This window comes from Glossina fuscipes, unplaced genomic scaffold (assembly GCF_014805625.2).
Source record: "Glossina fuscipes isolate IAEA_lab_2018 unplaced genomic scaffold, Yale_Gfus_2 59, whole genome shotgun sequence".
NCBI classification, from domain to species: domain Eukaryota; kingdom Metazoa; phylum Arthropoda; class Insecta; order Diptera; family Glossinidae; genus Glossina; species Glossina fuscipes.
Genome location: NW_023998431.1, coordinates 6,438,256 through 6,455,267, shown reverse-complemented (window position 1 = coordinate 6,455,267; position 17,012 = coordinate 6,438,256). Strand labels below are relative to the sequence as shown.

General features: G+C 33.7%; 2 protein-coding genes across 3 annotated transcripts in view; one reads left to right on the top strand and one right to left on the bottom strand.

Annotated features, from left to right (window-relative positions):
* LOC119637478 (E3 ubiquitin-protein ligase highwire) overlaps positions 1-17,012 on the bottom strand; it is a 78,038-nt gene that overhangs the window by 54,352 nt on the left and 6,674 nt on the right. The window contains exons 7-18 of the mRNA XM_038033503.1: positions 16,839-16,978; positions 16,293-16,780; positions 16,095-16,231; positions 15,870-16,039; positions 14,742-15,811; positions 14,221-14,676; positions 13,790-14,152; positions 12,790-13,731; positions 12,148-12,725; positions 11,929-12,076; positions 11,761-11,863; positions 11,568-11,703 (exon numbers count right to left, since the gene is read on the bottom strand). Coding sequence (XP_037889431.1) covers positions 11,568-11,703; positions 11,761-11,863; positions 11,929-12,076; positions 12,148-12,725; positions 12,790-13,731; positions 13,790-14,152; positions 14,221-14,676; positions 14,742-15,811; positions 15,870-16,039; positions 16,095-16,231; positions 16,293-16,780; positions 16,839-16,978 — 4,731 coding nt within the window. The remainder of the gene's footprint in view (positions 1-11,567; positions 11,704-11,760; positions 11,864-11,928; positions 12,077-12,147; positions 12,726-12,789; positions 13,732-13,789; positions 14,153-14,220; positions 14,677-14,741; positions 15,812-15,869; positions 16,040-16,094; positions 16,232-16,292; positions 16,781-16,838; positions 16,979-17,012) is intronic.
* LOC119637480 lies at positions 300-10,446 on the top strand. Of its 2 annotated transcripts, none has more exons than XM_038033506.1 (7): positions 300-433; positions 6,142-6,432; positions 6,513-6,722; positions 6,808-6,975; positions 7,046-7,205; positions 9,582-9,713; positions 9,783-10,446. In XM_038033506.1, exons 2-7 carry the CDS (start codon positions 6,202-6,204, stop codon positions 10,301-10,303), a joined length of 1,422 nt encoding a protein of 473 aa, XP_037889434.1. In that variant the 5' UTR covers positions 300-433; positions 6,142-6,201; the 3' UTR covers positions 10,304-10,446. The 2 variants fall into 2 exon arrangements, with proteins under 2 accessions (XP_037889434.1, XP_037889433.1); XM_038033505.1 differs by having other exon boundaries at positions 300-1,017.

Below are 17,012 nucleotides of genomic sequence, written 5' to 3'. Positions count from 1 at the left end.
AATATATAAAACAATAAAGAGAGTAACGCAAGTCTTTATATACACATGGGAATGTGTATGCTGTGTGCTTATATATAGAAGCTTTATTATAAAAAATGTTTACATACCGAACGGACAGAGAGCTTTGTGTGTAGAGAATAGAGTCGTTTTACACAGTTACTGAAATCCTCGAAAAGATGCAAACACAAACAGCCATAACTACTCTACCTAACAAGTGATCAGTATAGATTTAAACGCTTGCTATATAATACACAGTCCAAACAAAGAGGTGGTACCTTTTCAGTTAGTTTTGTTGTTTTTTTTTTTTTTTTTTCATCATCTTATTATTTGCTTTGTGTTATTTCTGAAATTATTGTCCAAAGGTTATGCGGTAATAATTTAACATAAAAGCGTTGAAGAATCTACACTTCTCTGTACACACAAATACGTAAATGTACGTACGTAGTTAATCGTGTTTAATTGCGGGACGAGCATGAAGAGTTTTAAGTGAATGGAATGCTAGGCTAATGTTTATTACGCTAGATAACGGCCGAGAAGTCTGAGTGAAATCATTTTTAAATAAATCTATGTAAATGAAAATTAAAATTTTTTTCTAATTCGCAATGTTTTATTCTTGCCTCAATATGTGTGTAAATTTTGGCACCTATTTAGGAAAATCTACGAAATGCGTTGAATCCGACGTAATATTTAAGTCTTGAGCCATAAAAAAAAGGAGCTACATAACTTAGAGAATGCCACAAGTTTATTAAAAAAAAAAAAACACACACAAAAACATGTATGCTAAACTAATCATATAAATGCGTCTGCAGTTTCTTTTCTGCTCAAGTTAACTTGACAATCTAATCGTTCGTGTTTATAGCGTATTATTTTTTGTTTTATTAACATTCATATTCTGACACAATACGAATTTGTAGGAATGAACGAATTGAATGAGTGAACATATGAACAAAAATAATATGACAAGTTGAGTAGCATTTATTGCATTACGCACGAGTTTGCCTGCCTTCCTTTGCCTACGTAAGTGGCGCGCTCCTTAAATAAGAATTTCTATATAAAAACATACGTCATTTAAGAATCGTGCACTTATTGTTTATTGGTTATGTCGCATCTAGGTTTAAAAATTCATCGTTAATGTCAATGCCATGCCTATTTATACATATATGTAAATTTTGAACAGAGCAAACAATATTAACAATAACAAGAGATGAAAATATAGAAAATATAAATATTATTATTATTACTTTATTATTACGTTTTGCAAGAACGTATCGAGATTTATGGTCAATTGTATGTAAATCGTTCTTTACGGGTTCGTGTACAAGGTATTGCAAGAAAATCTACTCAGATTTTACTTGCTATTTGCATCGCGCGATGCGATCCAATTTATAGATGAGATCAACAACGGGTCCTATGATGTTTTTTGAAATCGAAATAAAACTGAAAAATGAATACTTGTGGAACATATATTTTGCATGAAATTTCACAATGTGCACTCGTTGCACTCAAGTTGGATGAACAAAAAATGCCGTTAAGAAGGAGAAGCAATATTCCTATGTAATTCCATTCTCCTTGTCGCCGTTTTTGTCTTTGGCGTTTCATTGACGCAAAAGAAATCATTTCCCAGAACAATTAGTGCTTCTAGTGCCTTTAGCTGGCTACAGACGAAGATGCCTTTTTGAGCATCCCAACAAATGTAGTTCATTTTGTTTGAGTCTATTATTCAGTTAGTGGGCTCTAATTGATTAAAATCTCAATTCAATCGTTTTCTGGCTGTCCAGAACGATCTCACCAAACGCTTGCTTAAAATGTCAGCACAAATTTCAAGATTGATTTCATATATTTAACAAATCGGCTGGCGGAATTTCACCATAAAATTAACCAAGTATCTAAAATATTATACACGTTCAAACGGCTCAATTCACCCATTAGATTCCTACTTTACATGCATGTATGTAATAACAATAGTATAGCGTATTATAATGAAGTGCGTAGCATGGCTGTGCTGTGTGTAAGCGTACATTTGGTTGCGACACCCTGTTTACTTTCAAATGCTGCTTATATTAACATACCCATGTATTTATTTATATAAATATTCAAATTCCATATATGCACTGATTGAAATATTATGTAAAATAGAATATAATTTCTTAGCAATTGTCATAGTGAGATTTGAATAGTAATATTTATAAATTCAATTGATATAATATTGTGCGCCAAAGACTTTCTGACAGACTTATGCCCGATACGGGCGATTAGAAACTGAAAATAATCAACCAAGGAACTGCTTTACTTTTAATGATTGTAGCATATCTGCATTTGATTTTTTCACACTTTAAAACATTTGCTAAACATTTGCTTCTTAATTGCTCGTTTATCGGCACAATGGGACGGCACTGCTTTAGCAGTAATCTACGTAAACCGGAAATAATGGACTGCACCAGCTTGAAAGATCAAGAAAGTTTGCAAGAAATTTCACAAACATGTTAGGATAACGTCGAAGGAAATAACCGAAGATGGACACCATTATGAAATGATCCTTTGTTACTGAAAATTGTAAACATATATCCGATTACCTCCACGGTTATTTTTCTATTCTCCCGAAAAATGTTAGATTCACATGTTCGCAATCACGCCTGCTATAGGTGGTAAACAAAATGAAAGATTTATAAGGGAAAATAATGAAAAGTTTGATATCAATTGTCTACATTCTTGAAGTACAAGGAGAAAAAATGAAAATGGCAGGAAAGAAAGATGCAAATTTTGAAATGAATGTAAAAGAAAGTTCTCATTTAATTTTACATTAAGGAAAAAGGACCGAGTGTCGAGCTTTTGAGTTAGGCTCTTAAGTTAGTCATGACTCACTGATACATTCTGGATGGTGCATACATTCGATTTAATAGCAATCCGCCATTCTATTGTCTATTATTGAAGCTCTAAAGAAGGCGAAAATTGCAACTCCAACCCAGCTAGCATAAGTTTTATGTGTGTGTTTAAAATTTTTATTAGCTTATATTTTTCCAGGCTTCTTCGTTTGTCTGTGTATTCCCTCTGTTTGTCTCTCAGTCCATTTGCCTCTTTGTCTATACGCTAGCCATCGATTTTTCTACCTGTTTCTGTATTTGTTAATGTTTGAAAATATCGTTCTTGCATCTCGCTGAAATTCTACTTAGAACTTCCTTGCAATTATTATCAGTTAGTAAAGGAATAATTGTGTGCTTGATTGAGTAAATACTTAGTACATTATATCTAAGCTTATATTTTTGATATCAACCATATCCACGAGGATGACAAATTTCATCGTAGATTCATTCTTGGCGATTAGCCTTATTTTTCTTTTAAGTCAATGGCTCCACTACTAGGCAGGAAGACTTTGTGTCTTCAAGTCTAAAAAGCTTAATTAAATTAAATTAAAGTTAATTTAAAATAGATTGTTGCATAACCTAATGGACCGTTGAAACTATATTTCTTTTTTACTTTAACTAACAAGGGTCAAGATTAACACTTAAGGTCTATAGCCATCACGACTTCAACAACATGCCGCAATAGCAAAAAAATTGAATTAACAAAACCGATGGTTACTGAGTGTGAGTGACTATATATGTACGTAGTCGTACAAGGATGCGCCCTGTAATCCTCCACGTATTAAATATACATATATATATTTCTTCACTCGTTTATCTGTCTCTCCGTTTGCTAGAAGGTTGTCTTAGAAAAATCTTTCTTTTTCACTATCGTCACAAATTTAAGAACTCACTAAGTCGGTCTGCAGGTTCGCGCATAATTAACAAAAAACCTAAATTAAATTACTGAGGCAACGATGGCTTATATATATTATATTATTAAATATTGTGTGCGAAAAATAACGCAAATTTTACCAGCTTTTTTTACATTGTGGTATTGACATATTGTTAAAGATAACACAAGCAAAGAAGGGATATTGATACTTCATCTCAAAGTTTGTTTACTTTTTGTTTAATAAAATATAAAAAACTTAAAAAAAGTAAATTTTACTTAATTTTAATTTCAAACTCTTCCTAAGATGAAACGTTAACGTTAACTAAATGAATACGTAAGCCCTCCACGCGACGCATAAACTTACATATTAACTTATGTACCGTAAATTAGCAAAGAAATGAAGAAATTATCCTCCAATAAAATTTTGAAATAAATCAGCAAAAGTAAGAGCAAATATTTACTGAGTTAACTGAGTGAAAAATTTACAGCCTAAATAAATTACAGTACATCTAAACACCAGGAACGTATATTGTGCATCTCATGCTGTTAAGGAATTTTGACGATTAGGTATGCAAAAACGTATAAATAGCGTAGAACGTTTAAAAAATTTGTAGAAAGTCGTCTTCTTTTGAACCCATATATAAAATTTATAGCAGGTTTGTCATTGTTTACCTCCAGATGTTCTATAACATATACAATGAGTAACGCTACAGTGTTCATTATTTGTAATTAGATAAACGGCATACTGAAAAAAAAAATATTAAAAGTGCTGATAAGATAAACAAACGCAGATACTGTTACAATCGTTTCAATGTAAATGCTTTATCGTACATTATTTACTTTAAATATAATATATAACTGAATATATATATAACAGACCATGCACATTTGTGTGTGACTTGTAACGTAAATTTAACAGCAAATTCATGGGCGTTTTTCCTTCATTTTTTTTTAAGCTTATTGTATGAGTTAAAAAACTTATCAGTGACTGTTCATTCTAAGAGCAATAAAACTCGCGACGAATCATTTATCTTTGGCAAGGAAAACATTATTCAAAGTATTAGTATAGGTTTAAAAGAATGAATTTTTGTTATCGACACCTCGCTCAGTATAACGATTTATTACATTTTAGATTTTAATTAGATCGTCTGCAAGTTGTGCATATTTTACATTTTGATTCGGCAAATCAACTGATTTGAAGGAACAGCTAATAAAACTTAAAAAACGATAAGTCAGGTACACGACAGGTATTTGGAAGATTTTTGTATTAATGTCGTGAGACCACAAAATTTTTCTTTATTTTGAATCATTCGATCACTTCAGATGCGCACTCTACGCAATGCAGAAACCTCTTTGGCGAGCCTCGCATATCTGAGTCAATTCATGGAAAGTTATTGAAACCCGATCGTTTCTGATTATAATTTTTAAGATCTCTCATTTCCGACGCTTTCTCCTTCTCGCTCCTTCGGTTTTCATAATTCAATTCATTTGCTAGCTTCGTCGTATATATAAAACACAATCTTCCAATTTATGGCAATAGGGTTCGCTGTACATTTTTACGGTTTTTGTAGAACAAAACGTGATCAAATTGCGCTTCAGGCATTAATCATGCAACAAATTGCCAATTTTTGGAAATATAAGCATGCTGGATTGCTGGCTTGGTCAAATTTGCCAATTCTTCTTATTAAACGAGGCAAGCTATAACGAAGCGCATCTATGAAAATACATAGAACATCTCAAAATCGTCGACTAATCTGAACTGAAAGCATTTCTTTAATACAAGCGTCGTCAGATTACTACGAGTTGATGCTTCTCAGAACTGGTATACCAATTGATGGTGATAATTCGGGTTATACTCAAGTTCTCAGTAAGTGCGTATACCGATTGTTCATCTACGACGTTTAATGTGCTTAACACATGTGAAAGTGTTTAAATTAATTGGGAAGGATACGAACCAGAATAATGAAAATGAATTGTTTATAGACTTAAGAAAACAAAATGGGGCATTAAAACTGGACTAAGCAAAAAAAAAGGAAAGCATAAAAAGTAAAGACGCAAAGATGGCAAAGACAACAGAGATGCTTTTGCCGACCTTTTTTAATAATAAAAGCATATTTTCTATTTTGCCATTTTCTAATAGAAAATGCTGTCCTTTAGTGGAATGCTAACAATCTTTTGCCCACTTTCTTTATTACACTCGGAATTTGTCTACGCATTCAAAATAGAGAAATATGGCACACGGTCAGGGCAACATGTTTAAAAATTGAGCTCAAGCTCTCTTTTGGCTTTTATGTAAAGAAGAAGTGAAAGAACGAGCAAAAGAAGCAAAAGCAACAGTTTTAAGAAACTGTTAAAACCTTTTTTATTTTTAAAAATAATTTTACGTTTGATGCTTCTTTTTTTCAGATTTTCTATAAATATATTAAATAATCCTAAAAAATGTAATGAATTTGCAAAAAATGCAAAATGCCCATAATATCATTGACAATATCTGGCAGCTACTGGAAATTTTTGGTTACCATTAATATATTTATGGTTGCAATAACGATGTTTACGTTATTAGATCTTGTCAGCAGAGGTGTAATGGCGGACATTTATCATAGAGGCTATAAAACCGTTAAATACCACCAATTACTGAACGTAACTTGTATAGCTCATGATGCCAAATATACTTGTGATTGTGGCCACATTAACCAGGTAGGTGTTACACTTAATTAGGATTAGTTGAGCTATTAAACAACTTATTTTAATTAATCATTTGAAATATTTCTCAACAGATTATGTTGTTACCTCGTTTATTAGGTTCAGCTTATCATGTCGATATAAGTAACTGTAAAGCGCTGACAATAAATGCCAATGCTTTAGGAGATATTCAGGGTCTACGTAAAATAACCTTTAACAATATAAATAACTTAATACTAAATAAATATGCCTTAGCATTTCCTATACATGCCAGTAATACGCCTTTGGTTCTTAGGTTTGAAAAGGTAAAAGTTCTATAAAAAGAAGATATCCAAACTAATTTATATAAAAAATAAATAAATTGAATAATGATTTTATATACATATTTAGGTTAATATAGAAATAATTGATTCACATGCTATAAATGGTTTAATTGAAGAAATAACTTTTGTCGATGGTCACATAAATACTATAAATCCTTTTGCCGTTACCATACTCAAGGATCATGCTTTACTATTAAAAATGGATAATATATCAATAAATTGTATTGAATCACAGGTTGGTTGTTGTTTTATAAAAAAACGATAACATATTATATACATATGTTTTTATTATTTACAAATCCTAGGCCTTTAAAAAATTTGTTGTTGAACAAATTGATGTAAGAAATTGCAAATTCATTAGCAGTGTGCCATCGAAAGCCTTCTACGAGGTTGAAGTTCTTGACACTTTAAACATCATTGGTGTACAATTCCAAGATATACATTCAAGAGCATTTTCATTTAAAAGTAAGTTTATTTAAAGGCATTTAAAGGTTGACAAGGGATATTTTTATCACTACCGTCAAAGCAAAGAGCCTGATTGGCTTTACTGTTCTTTCCTATAAACGCGCATTAGATCCCTAACATAAATTCATGTTTTTGAATAATTAAAAAAATGTTAGCCAATTAGTCTTTTCAAAAGTTCCTAAATTCGAAATTACTGACATGGACAACTGACATATGTTGTTAGTTTACATATGCAGATCATGATTCAAGTTGCGCCATCAACATATCTATAAAATCAACTTATCGCAGATTTAAATTTAAAATTTGGCGAAAATATTAATGAAATGGATGCTTCAAAGCAAATATTGTTGAAATTAGCTACCGTACGCATCATAATACATAAATAACTATCTACAAGCAAGCAAGTAACATTCACCTCCGGGCTCATCATTCCAAATTATTATAAAAAAATAAAGACCTTATGCATTAGTTGGGTACGCGTAGCTATCAAATATCCTACACGATTTCTCCTAATACAGTTATTTGTTAATTCTTGCGATAATACGCTGAAAATGATAAGTCATTTCTTTATAAAGTTAATTGACGTAGTCCAAATTAGGAAAAATTAATTGACTTATTAAAGATAAAGAATATTACAGACTACTAGATTTTATCACCAACTCAAAGCTTATTTTTCATGAGAATCCGTATATATGGTAGGATCTACAATATACACCTATGTGATCCAAATTTTCAATGCTCAATGTATTAAAAATTAGATCTGTCTACCAGAGGCTTTACTACTCGTGAGAATTCTCATATGGAATTGGGTCCAAAACACACATCTACATGGTTCAAATTTGATTCTATTAATTTTTATCTCAAATTATTGTTATGGACAAATTTTTATTATAAAATGGCATAAATTAGACCTTTTTTTTGTATACAAAGCTTGTTTTTCATGAGAATTGTTCCGTGCTGCGGTGTCGAAACTTGATGCAAACTTGAGACAGTGAAGTTTTATATTGAATTACTCTTTCGAATCAACTTTCATTATGAAATATCAAAAATTGGGTATTTTTACTATGTAATAAATTATTTGTCATGAGAACCCTTACCCGGGATACGACCCAATAAATAGACCTACATTGTTCAAATTCGGTAAATTATTATTATGAACCCATTTCCATAATGTAAAATGAAAACTTATACCTTTCCACCGTATAAAAATTCAATTTTCACAGAAACGATTACCTGAGAGATGGATTGAAAAAAATGCTCAATTCGATTCAAATTTTTCATACCAATTTAGAATGTGATTTCTGTCGTAGAATTTTCAAAATTTGTATTCAGAAAACAAAGTCAGCGTTACACAAAGACTGGTTAAAAAGATGGTCTGATCCGATTCATTTTCAATAGGGACCGTCGAAGCACTAAAACCCGTCGGTATACTAAATTTCATCAAAATATCTCAAAAATTGCGGCTTGTATGTTGAACACAAGAAAATTATTCAAACCATAGATCGGTTCAGATAAAGGTTTTGAATCGATCGGTATAGCGAAGGGTGGGTACATCTCAAGTTGTTTTGGGTACTGCGTACATCTGCACAAACTTAATATGCCTTGTACCATAAGTGTTGTAGAGTATAAAAAATTAAGCAAAACAGGCAAGACCACTAGTGCAAATTCGTGACAATACATCACAAATTGTATTATTTAATATTTTCATGTAAAGTCATACTGTTCACCAAAGTCGTTATATAGGAAGATGCTTAAAACGCACTTTTGAAAATTACGCTACTATGAGTGAAGACGAACCGTGCAAACAGAAGAAATAGTAACAGATTGATTTAAGTGAATCAGCAAAGTTGATTTCAAGTCGGAATCACCTTGAAGAAAACAGAAGGCTTCAAATTTAGGGGAATTTGAAAAAATGAGAAATTATGAATGTCGAAAACTAGTGTAAATTGATACTGATGATGGCTACTTATCGCAAGTAAATACTCGAATTAGTCAAGTCGAATCCTAACAGCACCAATTTATATATCTGAAGAAGGAGAAAAACCATTATCAAAAGCATTGCAATTCATGATCTTGGAAGGGAAAAATGAATTTAACTGCTGCATGCAACAAATCTGTTATCTTTAATTTCTCATAACCTTCTATCTATGACGTATCACATTTTTTAGCAGGCTAAGAGGAAGTGTGAATGCGCACAAAATTACATCATTTAAATACTTGTTATTTTTTAAAGAAGTCAAATGGGAAATTGAAGAAATGAATGTGCGCTTAAAGACAAAAATTTCTTTGAATAGACCGAATAAAATTAAGAAACTGAATATCGTAATAAATAGGACAACGATTTAATGCAAATACTCTTATGCAATTTATGCCTAGTGATCTCGAAGTTAACTTTAATACAAAACAACTTCAAAAGCGTAGATGCCGAATGGCTAGAAGCATTTATTAAGGAAGCTGTTAGTATACGTGAGAATAATTTTGGACAAACTAGTCAAATAGCTTTTAAAGGTGGGTACAGAAAATATGATTAAATTTAAGGTTAATGTCTTTACAATTCCCTTTTTGCCTGCTTTTTAGCTATTATGCTGCATCGTGATTATGTGTCTAATGAGAAAATGGAATTGCGTTTTAGCAATAACATCGTAAGTTTTGGCAACCAAATACGTCCTCTGGACTTCCAGGACATGTTTCATTTAAATATTAAGCGTTTATACTACGACAATGAATTTTCGTGTCATGACGTCGATGTTACGCAACAACCACCGCAACCAAAGTCTGTCTTCTTTCAGCAACACAAGGATCAGTTATATTTTCGTTTCAACAGTAATGCGGATCAAAGTAGTGACTTCATACTTCTAAGTCAATTTATAGCAACCGAATGCCGTGAATCGACCTATTGGCTATATATCGTGGCACCTAGCATTGGTCTACTCCTGTTACTTATAATAATAATAATAAGCACTATCGTTCTTTTTAAACAAAAAACAAAGCGACAACAATTAAAAATTGAAATTATTAAACCGGAACAGCGCACCTATAAAGAAACACAAATTATATATCAAATAGAGAATGCCGGCCTGTTAAAGACTGATTTGTAAACATGATAAAAATGTGGGGTTCGCTTTAGAACAGAACGTCTCGTAACACCGAAAAAAAAAGTAAGAAGATTATAGTCGCGCAAGGCCTGCACCACATCGTCTAGTGGAATTGCTCACTTGTTTTGGTATTAGTACGCCAAAAATTACACGTTACTCTCATGCATACTTATAATGAACGCAAAACCACCAGTTGATGCGATTCCAATTTTGCGAATTTAATTGACTTCCTATTATTGTTTAGTTTCTGCCATAAAATACTAGAAATTAGACTTTCTCTCTATCTGATCCAATTTCCTTACCATTAAGTGATTTACGAAATTATTAAAAATTAAAGCTTTTTCTGAAAGGCTTAGTATTCACACAAAGCCTTAATATGAATTGTGATTTAAGAAATAGACCCACGTGTTCCAAATTTGGTCCACTTTATTTTTATGACAAATTGCTTTAATTGCACATATTTTCATCATAAATTATTATCAACTAAATCTTATTTGGCATATCAAGATTTAATTTCCTAAGAATTCGCATATATAATGATAGCCAAAAAATAGACCTACATGGTCCAAATTTGGTAAGGTTGATTTCATGTCAATTTACTGTTATGAACCAATTTCCACAATGAAATATTGAAAATTATACGTTTTTATCATAGAAACATTTAATTTACGAACGGTCATGTGAAAGGGGAGTTCAAAAAATTGCCCCAGTCGAAGGTTTTTATACCAATTTGGAATGTCCAAGTGCTATTACTTAGCGAGTTTTTCCAACCAATTTCAAAAATTGCCATTTTTTGCATCTAGCGACTTTTAAAAATACGGCATTATGTGGAGAATGGTCGCAAAAGTGGGCCGATACGAAACATATTGAATAGCGTTCGACTTTGGGTTAGAGTACGCCATTTTGCCAAGTTTCATCAAAATATCTCAAAAATTGCGACCCGTACATTGAAGATAAATATACATGGAGAGGCAGACAGACGGAAAGAGAAGATCGGTATAATAAAAGGTGGGTGTATCTTAAGCCCTTCTTGATGTTATGTACGTCTGCACAAACTTAACATATCCTGTGCCACAACTGGTGTAGGGTATACAAACAAATGTTTTGTAAATTAGTTAAAGTATATATATAAAGTTGATACCAAAATTATGTACATATGTAAATTAAATATAATAGTTATTTTAAACTGTATATTTGTCTATATGATCTGAAGGACAACATATTCTAATGTAATTTAAAATAATGCGATAACAAAAATGCAACTTACCCTATTGGTAGGTAAGATTCCAAAGCCTGGTGTATATTTAATTCTGGTTCAGATAAAGCTAAACCTTTAGACAGCAAAGGAAAATGTGCACTAATCGTTTCACTAATGCTAGCTAAATCGTCCACATTTATGTCATCTTAAAAAATAAACATTTTACTGAGATATTTCTAAAACGTTGAACTATTTCTCTTACCTGGTAAACTCAGATTCTTCCTCATTAAATTAGCACTACACATGCCTCCCAAATAAGCTAACTCCTGTTCAATACGTACCAAACATGAATTATTACTATTTAGCTAAAAATAAAAAAAAATTATCATATTTACGTAGAAACTTCTTTAAAAATTCCATAAAAATATACCAATACTGGATTATCGTAACCCACTACAAGACATTTAAAACCGTAACGATTAATATGGGGGTCTTGGGCGTAAAGGGAAGATGTTTCTAGAGAAAACTCTACGCAATTACCAGGTAATATCATGACGTTTTGCAACCAGTTCGAAGGCCTATGTGTACATATATAGAAAAAAAATAAACTTTTTTCCTTGTGTGCAGAATTCAAAAAGGTTTATCTTACGTGTTAAATTTTTTAACGACTATCCAATCAGGATCTATTGTTGGCTGAATATCACGCCACGCAGGTGCTTTGTAGCATGTCGCTATTAAAGTAGCGTTTTTGCAATTGCCTCGGTTCGTTTTTATGTTATTATCCAAAATGTCGTAATAATCGTCATGTATTGGGCCAGGTTCACAATTTAAAAGTGGTCTCGTGGGCATCGAAACCAAAAGGTAATCTTCTAACTGCGCTGTGCCGCACTGCGCATCGAATTCTATCGTTAGCCATTGCACACATGCTGGAAACTCGACACGATAACAATTAATAGAAGCGCTCCGATATGGATGTTCACTTTCCACGATGCAATAGTGGTTACTAGTGGTCGTTATATCATTAGTTGATCCCCACTCACTTCCGGCAGCTACTAAACTATTATCTTCTGTTTCACATTTCTTACGATAAGGTTCGGAGATGTCTCGTAGACGTGGCAATGTAAATAAATGCATTTGACCATTTTGATCTTTGGAATAATTTAATTGATTCAATGCAGCTATATGCGGCAGTATGTCTTTAATTAAGCCCAAAATTTGCACTGAACTCTAGAATCAAAATCACATATTTCAAAATGTTAGAAAGGGAAGTCTCTTCTGTTAGGGAAAGTACCTTGGCATCACTACAAGCTAAATTCGCTATGTGAGCATAAACGAGTGGCAATAACGTATGAAAAAGGTTCGACGAATTTAAATTAAAAATTTCTAAAATTTGTACAGCTGCTAATTGCGCCGGAGTTTCATCGGAATCGGCTTTTGACATACCCATAGGATTGTATTGAGATGTAACCGCGAAATCTTCTACTGCTTCAGCGCCTGTACGTTCATTGCCATTAAGTTTCGTCATTTGACCGTTACGCAAATTAAGGTCTTGTATTGAAGAAGATTCTTCTAATAACAAATCCTTAGGATGTATTTCGGTTGCACCAATTTCGATTTCCATTTCGAAAGGGTTTGTAGAACGCTTTTCAAATTTTAAAGTTTCTATAATGCCTTTGGAAAATGACTCTAATCGTTTGGAAAGATCACGAGCAGATGATATACTACCGCCATCAGCCGGCAAAACAGATGTGCGAGAATTATTGGCCCAATTTATATCCATGTGCTCTTCGATAGGAGTAATATTATGCTCAGAGTCAATTGTCTGCGAATGATTTGAAGAATTATCAGACGGCGATAAAGAGGCAGCCAGATTGTTGCGTGCCAAAACCAAAAGTTCAGAGCATTTCTTGGTTATATCTGAAGCAATTTGTAAAGCTGTGTCACGCATGGTGACTTTACTTGAAAGATTACTATCGCTGACCCCAGATGTATCAACACAACTAATACCTCTACCTCCACTGTAAGCGGTACTAGAATCTTGTTTAAGCGGTGTACTATAATAAAGTATGCAGGGAATTTGACCGCGATGAGCATTAGTGCCATTAAAGCTTAGATCACAAGCGTAAAAATGAAATGTGGTTCCACAAGGTCCTCGTATAGACGCCATACCACTATCTCCCGAACAAGTACGTGCTCCCTGAGAACAAAGCCTCAGAGCATAGCGAGTATTCTCCTGAATAGTAGCGCTAGCTTAATGTAATTATAAATTCAAAAAAACTTCATGCACATACCTTAATTAGAACTGATCTTTCAAATTTGATTTCCGTCATATCGTTGTGTACCGAGGTTTGATCGTAAGTACCCGAAATTGATTCTAAGGTTTCCCATTTATGCTGTTGTTGAAGCTGTTGCTGTTGTTGTTGAGATTGCTGCAAATCACCACTGTTATCATATAAGAGTTCCAATTGATACTCATAACTGCCTGAACCGGAATAAATCATAGCTCCCGCTATTGCTATACCTGGACTGTCTACAGTGAATGCAATGGCATCGGGACCAAAATTACCAGTATTCCATGTCCGACTTTGATCGCAACGAGCAAAACGTGAACCTGACGAGTGCAGGCTGCGCGGGGGAACAAATATTTTATCATACTGAGAGATAAGAAGTGTCATTAAATTTAAACGGTCCGCAATTTTTTGAAACCATATAATCAACTTACATCTCCTAAAGCTGTTTGATAGACGATTTCCGCTAATACTCTGCCCAAAAGATGGCAACAATTATCAATCAGACCTTGATTCATCTCCTTACTGCAAACGCTGCCATTGGAGTAATTAAAGTGAACGCTACGGTTATAAATATTCTCAATTCTATCACGTATTGGGTTCGCTATAATGTCCAATAAGCGCATTAATACATCTTTAAAAGTCCAGGAATTGCTGAGGAAATCGCTTTTCTCTTGTTGAGTACGATAAATCATTTGTTCCACGAGAATAGGATACTGATGCCCATCGGTCGAAGATAACATGGGCAAACCTGAATTATCACTGGGACTTATAATAGACTGACGTTCATTACCCTGACTCAGCAGAGCAAAAGTGGAACGCAATTTTACCGTAGGTGAACATAGACCAGCTAAAATTGCACTCAACAAGCGCGAGTGCAAGATTCCTTGCTGAAAATTATCAAAATATTCATTCCAAGGATAAAAATAAATTCTATCTTAATTAAAGAACGTACTTTATCCATTTCGGAGAGTAAATCGCACAAACAATTCCATTTGAGAGTCGAAGTCGGGTAGAATATTCCAAAGCATGCTACAAAACTTATGTGACATTCTTCCAAGATCTCCAAAGCCATTGACATAGCTTCTTCACTGCTTACATCCTGAAATATATCGTCACAGAAGATACCGATAAGCATTGCTCTTACGTTACCGATACACTCGGCCAGATGAATATTTTCCAAATTCGGTTTGTGTACAGTAGTTGACTGATTCAGAAGCACCGTTGATTCATTATAATTCTTTTCCGATGCTGTTGATATGGAGTTGGGCTTAGTTAATTTCAAAAAATCCTTTTCGATCTTTTTGCTATTAGTCGACTTACTATTAATAGCTTCGGCTACGTTATAGGAAATATAATCGCAAATAATATCCTCTTTATTACCGTATTGTGGATATATTTCATTAGTGTATTTTCTTAACAAACGCAAACAGGACTTATTAACATGTATAAGATATTCCAAAGATTGTTTTACTTGCAGCTGATGTGACTTATCTCGTTGCTCTCTCAAATGTCTTTTAAAGGCTTCCCAAGACCAATTGAGTAAGAGAACCAAACTCTCAAAGCATTCTTTTTTTACACTGTTAGCGAATTCTTTGGTCACGCTCTTCACCGGATCTATGTCAACGGGAACAATAGCCTGTTTTGATTCTTGAGCTACTAAACGGTAGAGGATAGATGGTATTTGTCCGGAGTTCACATCAGTTCCGTTATTGGCTTTTTTAGAAGACTTGAATGTAAAGACAACTTGATCCTCGGTTGTTACTGTACCTTGACCGCAAGAACCACAGTCAGAAGATGGCCCCACTATACGAGTCCATACTAAATACCAACGGCCCACGGTGGCGTTTATCGGTTTCGGTAATAAAATATGATATTTGCTACGCGCTGGACATTCAAAGGGCACTTCTTTCGTTTCACTAATTAAAGTGCCTTCTTTCTCATAACCACCACCGTCCAAACCCAAATCGTATAATTTCAACTTGCATGTATATTCACCACGACCACCAAACATACCAAAGCCATCTTAAAGATAAAAAAAAATGTACTTGCAATTTCTTCAAGGAAAACTATAAAGCCTTACATATTATAACGTCAGTGTCAGCTGAGAAACGTATGGCTTCTACGCTATGCCCTGAATAACCCCAACCACCACCGAAATTATCAAAGCGATTAACCACCTGATATTGACTATCCTTGGCGTCTTTATTTTGATTGTCTTCCTTAGGCGCGACGTCTTCAAAGCAGGACGGACTGAAACAAAAAACTTATTTCAAAATATGTCTTAAAGTTGGTTCACCCAGCTTACATAACATCTTGAGCTGATGTTAAGACATCTAAACAGGCTAACAAATTTAGGGAAGCATGTAAACGCGATATGTGACAATCTTGCTTATTAGGCAGCGATAATTCCGGAGTCAGCAAAGCCCGGTAATTTGAGGAATTCTAAAAATATCCATAAAGCAGAGAATATCGGTAGGATATATCAGACAGTAAAATATTTTACCTGAGTCACTAAAGGAATCTCACTGGCCAAAACGTTGTAGCATAAAATTTTTCTATTATTGCTATCATAAACCCACAAGACATTATACCATGGATCCATGGCGAATGCTAGCTTGCTATGTATTTTTTCTGGAGAATTGACCATTGCCACAGAACTCGCTGAGGCCTTCGAATGTTCTCTACCGCGCTCTTTGCGTTGAACAGATTGCACATTATTATGTACATGATTATCTTGCAGGTCGAATAATTGATTTCGAGCATCGTGCATGCTGCGTGAAATTTGTTCGTTGATGGCTGAAGACGAAGAGGGACCCATCGACATCATATTCTCATCAATATTACGATTCACTTCCGGTATTAATTTTGGTTTACTGGTAGCATGTTCCAGTTTAACGAAATCCACTTGATTATAGTAATGCGCTGTGCAGCTTCCATCACGCCTATTAATTGAGATGGCGTTAAAACTTAGAGGAATTGTAGGAATCATTACTAAAAATAAATGACAAATCAAATAACTAACTGAAAAGCGAAGACGGACTTTATTTACATATTGTTTTCTTATTGGCGGCCACATTCATTTTTGGTAACATCTGTGTGGTTATCAAAGATTCATCAATTTTTATAAACGTCTGATCGCCACTGGCACCAATCCAAGTGGCTTTTTTACCGAAACTTGGACCAATACCACTACAGAAATAACACAATTAACGCTTTCTTCGGC